General features: G+C 42.6%; 1 protein-coding gene across 1 annotated transcript; it reads left to right on the forward strand.

The window, feature by feature from the left end:
• Positions 1-33: 33 nt before the first annotated feature.
• On the forward strand, positions 34-8,169 carry LOC138799632 (membrane-spanning 4-domains subfamily A member 8-like). Its single transcript, XM_069981083.1, has 6 exons — positions 34-190; positions 1,323-1,433; positions 1,518-1,574; positions 4,725-4,862; positions 6,843-6,962; positions 7,940-8,169. The coding sequence occupies exons 1-6, from the start codon at positions 149-151 to the stop codon at positions 8,063-8,065; spliced, it is 594 nt and encodes a 197-aa protein (XP_069837184.1). The 5' UTR covers positions 34-148; the 3' UTR covers positions 8,066-8,169.
• The last annotated feature ends 2,879 nt before the right edge of the window (positions 8,170-11,048 follow it).

Here is an 11,048-nt window from a genome sequence, read left to right on the forward strand (position 1 = left end):
TCCAGTAGAATGCACCATAATTCCTCCTGTTCCTTCTTACAATGGGGCTCATCCCGGAAACATCCAACCCACCCCCTATGGACCTCATGTCTACCCCGTCCCTCCAGTGGCTGCCACTGCTACTCCGCATGACAAGCTATCTCCAGCAATGTATCAGAGATTTGTACAGCAGAAAACACGAGAACTTGCAGTGAGTAGTAAAGGTTATACTTACAGCAGGAGCCTATAGGTATTATCGCCTCTCAGGCCCTGAGTTATTACCTAGTTTATCACTTCTGCCCTGACTGTTACTTCATATACATATAGTGATATCAAATGATATATCAAAAAGGAATCACGGCAACACACTCTTCAAGTATGAACCACAAAACATGTCTACAAGACTCGACTACAGGACCCATAGCTATGGACAGCCCTACAGATGTGCATCCATAGTCATCACCAACCCACTGACCAATTACTTAGAGAATTGTAACATAGAAACATAGAAGATTGTCAGCCAAAAAATACCACTTGGTCCATCCAGTCTTCCCGTTTATCTCAGGATAGTTATATGTTTATCCCAGGCAGGTTTAAATAAACATATATCTATTTATCCGAAGATAATAAGAGAGTAAATACTATAAGGGCAGACTAGATGGACCAAGTGGTCTTTTTCTGCTGACAATCTTCTATGTTTCTATGTTACAATTCTCTAAGTATTGGGTCAGTGGATTGTGGATGACTGCGGATGCACATCTGTAGGGCTGTCCATACAGTAGCTATGGGTCTGCAACTATGGATATATGGAATAGTGATCAGTGTTTTGATTGTGGATTCGTACTAGGACACCTGTCAGTTTTTTTCTATAATATGTACAGGCGTGTGAATGCGGCCATTCAAATGACAACTCCACAGCTTGTCCATAATTACAGACCTGCAATTACGGGCAAAAATTATGGAATGCGTGAAGGCAGCCTTACTTTGGTTATCCCAGTGGTTCCCATTGACTAGCACCACTAGCCACAGTCACATGTGTAGACAAACAATAAATATATATATATATATATATATATATATATATATATACACATACACACACAACCAAAGGGTGGCAGCTCCAAACAGTGATGGTCTATTTTAAAGATCATTCCAACCACTTTGATAAAGTTTCTTGCCCTTAGGGAGGTATTTAAGAAGTTTGTTAACATCTGAAAACCCCTTTAATGGGGATGGGAAAATGTGATAATAATTTAAGTTATGTCTCCTTAAAATAATAATAAAATAATAATAAAAAAAATACATAATAATAATAATAATAATACTATTTTCTTTTTTTATAGATTGTGTTGATTGTGACATCCGTTGTTCAATTTCTTCTGGGCTTTGGAACCCTCTTTACTAATGTCCGTTATATTTTGTACAGTGGTGCCCCTTTCTGGGGAACAGTATGTGTAAGTCCTTAATCTGGCAATAATATTTTATTTGTATCATAATGAGCAAAAGAAATTGTTAACTTTTTATGTGTTTATTTTTAGTATCTCATTGCGGGAACGCTTACACTTTCAGTTCGGAGGTCACCATCTCTTTGCTTGGTGAGGCTGTCAACAATTTTACTGTATCTGAAAATCAAGGGCATACATATAATAGATACAGATTACATGGCTGCTATGGGGGCATTGGACTCCTCCCCTTCACCGCTGGGTGGTGAGAAACTGCTAAACTACCCTAAACAAAGATACAAAATTGTTCGTAAACAAGCGCTGGAAAATTGTCCCAAAGATCACTACCGGGGCTTTTACACCTACCGCCTTCTCAGTGGATTTCGCATTGCAATTTGATGTACTATATTTATGACACTTCATTTGTGCAGTGGATTTAAAATGTTGCTGTGAGAATATAGTGCTATAGACTTGTAAAAGTTAATTATGTAACTCTTGACACCATGCTTGCCTGTCTGCGTTCAACCGGCGCGCTCCTGTCTGCTTCTCGGGGACCCCGCACACTGACACCTCGCTCAGCTAATCACTGCGCTGTCCCGCTGCAGCCAGGAATGACACTCAACCATTCTAGTACAGCTACCGTATCACAACTCTCTGCTGGTGTCCTGATTCTTCTGGTCCCTGTGACGTCACGGCCCCACAGAAAAATCACGAGTGGCTGGAACAATCTCCCATCTCAGTCACTGATTGGCTGAGTGGGCAGTTCCTGTGGGGCCATGATGTCGCAGGAATTGGGTGATGCAAGAGACCAGTGGGAGATGAAGAGTGACAACATGGCTGCTGGGTTGGAATGAAATGGGTGAGTGGTACTTGTTTGTATGTTTGCAGCACCCCCTGCTGCCCAGCTTTTTTTTATTTTGCCCAGAAAACTACTTTAAAGAGGTTGTCCACTTTATAGTAAAATAGTTCAGTGTACAGTATTACTAATTAGTAATATTAGTAATCACTGTATATACTGACAGCAGCTCCCTGTGTACTCCCTGTGTACTGGGCTGCCCTGCTCTGTGGTGTTTTGGTCCATAAGATGGCTGACATGGAGGAGCATGTGACCATGCCCCCTACCCCCTGTGTCCACCACTGAGCCTGTATATGTCTATAGAGGGCATCGGGGACAGGCATGGTCACATGCTCCTCCATGTTGGCCATCTTATGGACTGACTAACCACAGAGCAGGACAGCACAGCCTGGAGGAGGGGACTCTGATTTTAGCTCAATGAGGTACACAGGGAGCTGCTGTCAGTATATACAGTGAGTACACGTACTAAGGCTATGTTCACACTACGTAAGAGACCGTCCGTTCCGTGACCCCGGCCGGGTCACGGAACGGCCGGTCTCTGGCCGGATCATCTCCGCCGGTACTTAAGTACCGGCCGGATGATCCTTCTGGCCGCAGAGCTCTAAAGCGGGCGCATCAGCGCGCGCCCGCATCAGAGATTCCCATAGCACACAGTGAAGCGAGCGGCCGGAGCCGCTCGCTTCACTGTGTGAACTGACAGGTCTTTCTGCGGCCCGAATTCACTGAATTCCGGCCGCAGAAAACTGACATGTCAGTTGTTTGCGGCAGCGTATGGGATCCCGGCCGCAGCGCACACGATGTGTGTACGCTCCGGACGGGATCCCATAGAACAACAGGTATTGTTCCACCGCGGTAAAAGTACGGCTGTTGTTGCCATCGGCAACAACGGCCGTACTTTTACGTAGTGTGAACATAGCCTAAGACTGTACACAGAACAATTTTACTATAAAGTTGCCAACCCCTTTAACCCCTTAGCGACCCATGACGTATCTGATACGTCATGATGCCACGGGGGGTGTTCAGAGAGGGGTCCCGCCGGGACCCCGCTCTGAACGGCGCTGATCCCGGCTCATATGTGCAGCCGGACAGTGCCTCTATTAGCCGGTGCGGGGCCTGTTGCCGCGCCAGCTAATTAAGCCTCTAAATGCAGCTGGCAAACCTGACAGCTGCATTTAGAGGCTTTACGCCGCAAGTCCCTGGTGTCTAGTGGGACGGATCTCCCCCCCACGATGCGATCGCGGGGGGTAGATCCGTTCTTCTGCCCGTGACGCAATGACGCTGATCGCGGGGGGTAGATCCGTTCTTCTGCCCGTGACGCAATGACGCTGATCCCGACTCGGCAATAGATTGCTGTTGCCTGCAGCAGGCCAAAGCAATCTATGACCAATGTAATCGATCTTTGCTGTGTATATACACAGCATTGATCTCTATGAGAGATCAGTGCTGTGTATATACAAGTCGCCCAGGGGGGCTTCTAGTTACAGTAAAAAAAAAAGTTAAAATGTTTTTTTATTAATAAAAAATCCCCTCCCCTAATAAAAGTCCAAATCACCCCCCTTTTTCCATTTTACAAATATAAATAAATAAATAAACAAATAAATAAACATATTTGGTATCGCCGCACGTGTAATCGCCCGAACTATTAATTAATCTAATACTCAATCACGCACGGTAAACAGCGTCAGTGCAAAAAAATTCCAAAGTGCAAAATTGCGCATTTTTGGTCGCATCAAATCCAGAAAAAAATTAATATAAAGCGATCAAAAAGTCATATATGCGCAGTCAAGGTACAGATAGAAAGAACACATCATTGCGCAAAAAATGACACCTGACACAGCCCCATAGACCAAAGGATAAAAGCGCTATAAGCCTGGGAATGGAGCGATTTTAAGGAACGTATATTTGTTAATAATGGTTTGAATTTTTTACAGGCCATCAGATAATATAAAAGTTATGCATGTTATATATCGTTGCAATCGTAACGACTTGAGGAACATGCATAACAAGTCAATTTTACCATAGGGCGAACGGCGTAAATGCAAAACTCCCCGAAATCAAAACAAATTCCTTTTTTTTTTTTTTTTTTTAATTTGACAGCGCAAATTATTTTTTTCCAGTTTTGCAGCATATTTTATGGAAAATTAATGCCTGTCAATGCAAAGTACAATTGGTTTTGCAAAAAGTATGTGCTCATGTGGGTCTCTAGGTGAAAAAATGTAAGTGCTATGGCCTTTTAAACATAAAGTGGAAAAAGCTAAAGTGCAAAAACATAGCTCTGTAAAGCAGAATCCATTTGAATTTGGAGGCCATGGAGATTCATCGAGGTCCCATGGACTTTGAAGATTATATGAAGCCCCTTGTCTTCTTTTCTGCCAGTGTATTTAAAACCGGAGCCAGAATAAGATCCAGACTATTAATTATTGAATTCTTGTTTCTTTACCATGTAGGTAAAAGGTTCTCTTGCCCTTAGCATCCTTGGAGCCATCGTAGGCTGTATTGGAATTATATTGGCATGTCTGGATATTGTAGCAGTTACATATCTTAAATGTTCAAATCTATATTTATCCAGTTGTTCACCACCAAACGTGAGTATCAATTTGTTTTTGAACTGTGTTACGTTTCCATGAAATACAATGTAACAGCAAACAATAAGTAAGCTATTTCTGATCTTGAAGGATAAAGACAGCTTTTCATTGACTTTTTTTGTGCTCATTTGCTTTCTTAATGCAAAACTAAGCAAAATCAACATTCTAAATAATCTTCAATAAAAATATCTTATAGTTTTGCTGCTGTAGAGTCTATGCATTTCCTTTACAAAGGTGGCTCTCCTGCTGCTTCTAAAAGATCTTCTAAGATCTGACAGCACACTAATCCTGGCTGTATAGGCTTCGCTTTCACCCTCTGTTATCTCAGTGTTAGCTGTAAAGGCAGGGATGGGGACAAGGTTGTATGGATCAGAGAGTGGAGAAGGGAGAAAGCATCCAAGTCTTCAGGGAGGGAAGATCACACAGGATCTCTGCACATAAAGAAGACTGCTGAAAGCATAAACTGCATTTTCCTGTAAAGTGGATAGTAACAAAAAGTGCTTGCTCTTTTTTTTATAATGTGGCCAATGCGAATACATGTCAAAGTCAGCATTTAGCTTAAAGTGGTTATCCAGCGCTACAAAAACATGGCCACTTTTCTTCCTACTGTTGTCTCTGGAGGAGGAGGAACCCCGGCACAGAGCAGGAGATGGGGCGGCGTGGCGAGAAGTATGTGCCACGGATGTGACAATGTGGAACCCCCCCCGCGCACACTTGTTGCTGAATCCTGCCTGCTATCTGTTTGAACGGAAGGTCTCTCTTGCCTCCGCTCTCCGTGCCTCTCATGTTGGAGGTACACAGCAGAGATATATGTAGTATATTGGGCAGGTACTTCTAAAATCTAAATCTAAAATCTAAAATGTCCCAAGCATAATGTGCACAAAGCATTACAGGGAGAGGCATGCCAATGTAAGATAAAACTAAATAGTTTGTGGCTATGTCCACACACAGTCAAAGTAACGGCCATTTGTATTGAATGGCCATGATATACTGTAATGACAGATAACAGCTGTTATTTGTAGTTACATGACAGCCATCCAATAAAACCGGTAGTCATTTTGACAGTGTGTGAGCATGGCCTGTAAATGGCAGGTAAGGGTGTTTGGATGTGAATGAAGGAATGAACAACCTGGAACAAAGTGCAACATTCTTAAATGGGTTATCTAGCATTAGAAAAACATGGCCACTTTCTTCCAGGGACAACACTTGTCTATTGTCTTCAGTTCAGGCATGTTTGCTATTAAGCTCCTTTCACCCCAATGGAAATGAGCTTCAAAACCTATACCCAAACTGGAGACAAGAATCAAGCTGTCGCTGGAAGAAAGTGGATAACCCCTTCAACTTAAAGGGAATGTGTCCTTAGAACATAAATCAGGTTTTTATATTTAACAGATTTTTCAGGAATATTTTGTGTTTTTCTAGTCTTGCATCTTACTATCTATATCACAAAATAATCCTGAAATCTAAAACTAAGCTGGGACTTTCTGTCCTTTCTGGTGTTTGACAGGGGGACAGGCTTGTCCTTTAAGGCAACCGCTAATAAATTATTATTTAAAGTGACTGTACCACCAGGCCCAGGCTGAAGCACTGGAGGCGGGCCACCCACCCTTAGTGGGAAGAAACTCCAGCCCCGCCATGACGTGATTCCATTAGAGGGGCTAGGGTTTCCTCCCACTAAGGGTGGGTCGGCCCGCCTCCAGTGCTTCAGCCTGGGCCTGGTGGTACAGTCACTTTAAAATCTATTTTATGCTGGTTTAATGCATAGCAGTTTTTTTTTTTTTAACTATCACCACAGTTTGTTGAGCCAAAACCAGAAGTGGATTCAAAGTAATTGGTAAAATAATGGAAGCACTTATATGTCTCTTACCTACCGGATCCACTCCTAGCTTTGGTTCAAAAACTGCAGTGGCTATGTGAAACTAGCATTATGTAGTGTGGGAGATGGATCACCATGAGCTTATTGTCTTTTTTTGTTGACAGCCTGGAGACATTACTGTCTTTTCTATTATTCTTATCACCAACGTTCTATTGGTCTGCGTGGCCATATCTCTTGCTGTATTTGGGTGCAAAGTTTTATCTCATGAGCCAACTGTTCCTCAGGTAAGAACATTTCAAACTTCCTATTTACTGTGGAATATATGATTATACCTATAAAGCTATATGTCTAGCAGTGTTGGATGTGACTTAAAGGGAAACTTTAAGCAGATTTGTGCATCCTAGTAGCCACTTACCTCCTCTTATCAGAGGGACTCTTCTCATCCTTGTTCTGACGTTTTTAGAAAAAATGAAATTGTATTGAAATATGCAAATTAGCTCCTTTGGAGCACTGGGGGCATTCCTCACCCCCCCCCCCTCCAGAGCACCGTTCAGCCTGCCCGCCGCCTCTCATGCTTATGTCTGCTGTCGCATATGGCTGAATGGTGTTCTGGGAGGCTGAGGGACATCCCCAGTGCTCCAAGGGAGCTAATTTGCATTTTTTTTTTAAATAATTTCAGTTCTCGAAAACAGCATAACTTACAAGGATCAGAAGAGCCGCGCAGGTGAGAGGAGGTAAGTGGCTACAAGGAACTGATAGTATTCCTTTAAATTGTCTCTTAAGGCTTTAATCCTCAACTATTACCTATGGTGGAAACTGGTTGCAAAATGTGTCTCTAAACCAGTACATCTGTGCAGTACATGAATATTCCAGACAAACCAACACACATGATTTTTCAACTTTGGTTGGAGAACTCCTTTAAGCATATTTTTTGTAGGGTTAATCCAGAGAAGGTCCTTGCCCAGGACTGATTTAGGAATAGTGTTGTGGAGAAAAAACAAGTCTAAAGTGGCTACTATGCTTTTCTATTGAAGCAGCCATTTTGTTTTAATACCATTGGTTTATACCATTCTGTCAACGCATTACAAGCGGGACTGTCATTTGATATTCCAAAATGAAACGTAATTACAGTAATGGGCAGCATTGCCTGAATATAACTGCAGTATTAGGACATGTAGGACTGATGTTTAGTCTTAACCCTTCACAATATTGTATCACCATCATATTTATTTTTCCCTCGTATTGCTTTTTTTTTTTATAGGTATACCTGGTACAGAATGGTGTGGCAGTGCCAGCACCTGCTTCAGCTTTCCCACCTCCCACTGTAGTCTTCACACAGTCTCCACCATCTTGTACAGTTCCGGTTGAAGGCAACAGTCAACATTAGCTATAAAAAGTTATAATGTATAGTAATATTTGTGTAAAAAAATTACATTTGTAAAAATGACAACTTTCTTGGTTTAATTGCTTCATCGTAGTAGTGAAAAATAAAGAAAGCTGTTAGTATACAACACCTAGTATATTATTTATTTGTAGATATTGGTTAATATTGGTTCATAAGACCTCATGCCCACACTGACTGGGACAAATGTGTTTAATTGGGAACTATCTTTCCCCCATTAACCGATATGTTAGAACTAGAGATGAGCGAACCTGGAGCATGCTCGAGTTGATCCGAACCCGAACTTTCAGCATTTGATTAGCGGTGGCTGCTGAAGTTGGATAAAGCCCTAAGGCTATGTGGAAAACATGGATATAGTCATTGGCTGTATCCATGTTTTCCAGACAACCTTAGAGCTTTATCCAAGTTCAGCAGCCCCAGCTAATCAAATACTGAACATTCGGGTTCGGATCGACTCGAACCCGAACCCGGTTCGCTCATCTCTAGTTAGAACTCGACCATTCAACAGAACTCGTAGAGCACCTGTATGCACACCTGTGGTAAAAATACAGGCACTCAGAAATTCACAAGGTAAATCTCTAGCAGATTACAGTATCAACAAAAGCCGAAATGATTGGTAAAATCTCATCTACACGCAACTGAATTTTTTCCGGCTACATTTAAGCTGCAGTGCAAATATAAAAACATGCAGCATGTCCATTAATGTTACAAAATCCTCACTCAATCAAAGGGGAAACAATCTTTATATAATCCTTATATATGCAGCACTACCCCACCAAATCCACAATTATAAGAAATTTACACCAAAATCCACAGCAAATTTGTAAATATGTATGGATTTTTGTGCGGATTTTATTAACTGTTTTTGGTGGGTTTTACTGTACCTTAATTATTGGTTTGAAAGAGGAAAATTTATAACAAATTTGGAAACTAAAGGCCCTATTCCACGGAACGATTATCGTCCGTATTCGGCCGATATCGGCCGCTACGGACGATAATCGTCCCGTGGAATAGAGTGCAACGATCAGCCGACATCGTTCATGTCGGCTGATCGTTGCAGTCGCTTGTTTTTCAACATGTTGAAAAACAAGCGACTGATATAGCAGCGATCTGCTGTTGTCGCTCCGTTGAATAGGAGCATCGGCAGTAGACGCTGCTGTATTCTATGGGCTGCCCGGACGATCAGCGATCTTCCGAGCAGCCCCCCCGCAGCTCCCCGCCGCCCCTCCCGCACTCACCCACTCGCTGCAGCCCCGTTGAATAGCGGCGGCAGCGAGCGGGGAACAAGGAGCAAACGAGCACTGAGAGCGCTCGTTTGCTCCTCTAAACGACCCATGAAATAGGCCCATAACTTGCTGCAAATTTTAAAATCCACACTGCAGGCCAATCTGTAGGAGTTTTCAGGCACATTTTCTGCTGGTGTTTTTTCTAGTAATCTGTCTAGTGCGCATTTGAGAGTTGCCAAATTATGTAAATTTGCACTAAATCTTAAATTAATATAAAAAGTTTACTGTATACAGTGACCTGTGGCTGTGTTATTTTTCCTCCTTGGGGTCTTTCTATGTTACTTAGGGCTCTCAGCAATGTATGTGCAATGTATGTGCTCAGCACATTGTGCTGTCCCCTTTGGTCACATACCTGTGGTTTAGAGATGTGCAAGTACTAAAATGCTCAAATGCTAGTTACTGGAGTCGAATTTTTTGTAATGCTTGAGTGCTTGATTTGAGTAATGAATCCCATTGAAGTTAATGGGAGACAAGTGTTTTTTCAGGGGCCTCCTATTCGGCAGAGGAGAGGGTGTTGGGGAACCTGATAACCTGTGAAAGTGATGGAAACACCCCGGAAATGGAATAGGACCAGCAGGGGGAGCACGCATGGACGCATCTAAGACTCTCAGTATTGAAAGGACTTTTGGATGAGAGGGGGCAATATTGTAGACCAGCCTGGGCCCAGAACCAAACTATTAGTGCCAAGTCAGGGGCCATAAAGCTACTCCCACAATACCTCCTGGCATTACTCCTGCAACCGAACACAATAGACTTCCACCATACACACTTGGGAATGAAAATGAATAGTAACAGTAAATGACACGACAAGTAAACGATTGCAATCAGTTCAATTCTTGTATTATGTTTTCCATATAAACAATAATATTTCTCAATCTTTCTTCAAACCTTTACAAGTTAGAAAGTGACACCAATAAGTGAGAACACATTCACGGCACTCCATCTTCACATCCTGCAGGGACACTCGAAAGCCCCTGTATATGTATAGTATATGTTTTTTTAGTCACACTGACAGACTATGTTCACAATACGTATGAGACCAGCCGTTCCGTGACCCCGGCCGGGTCACGGAACGGCCGTTCTCTGGCCGGATCATCTCTTAAGTACCTTAAGTACCGGCCGGATGATCTCTCATAGATGATCTCGCATAGATCCCGGCCGGAGCGTATACGATGTGTGTACGCTCCGGCCGGGATCCCATTGAAAGTAAGGTTATGTTCCACCCCACAAAACTACGCCCGTAGTTCTGCGGTGAGAACTACAGCCGTAGTTTTACGTAGTGTGAACATAGCCTAATAGTCCTAAAAAAAAGCCTATTGTTTTTTTGTTTTGTTTTTTTAAGCTAATCGCCAGTACCTAGCTAAGCCCACTAAGCCCTCCACTGCTCCAGCAGCTTACCTTCTTAGGTAACAGACCACAAGTGTAAGGAATATGCTTTTTTCTGTCACTCGGACAGACTACTAGTCCTGAAAAGGACTGGGGTGCTTTTGTAAGCTAATTGCCTATGGAGCTAGCCACACTAAGCACTACACTTGCTCTGTCTCTGCTCCAGCAACTCTCCTTATCAGCTGAAAGACCACAAGTGACTCAAGCATTAGGTGACCTGGGTCTTTTTATTTTTTATTCAAAAATCTAAAAAAAAAACAACAACAATAATTAGGGACACAGCCCTAAATTGTACA

Source organism: Dendropsophus ebraccatus, chromosome 8 (genome assembly GCF_027789765.1).
Source record: "Dendropsophus ebraccatus isolate aDenEbr1 chromosome 8, aDenEbr1.pat, whole genome shotgun sequence".
In the NCBI taxonomy this organism is placed as follows: Eukaryota; Metazoa; Chordata; class Amphibia; order Anura; family Hylidae; genus Dendropsophus; species Dendropsophus ebraccatus.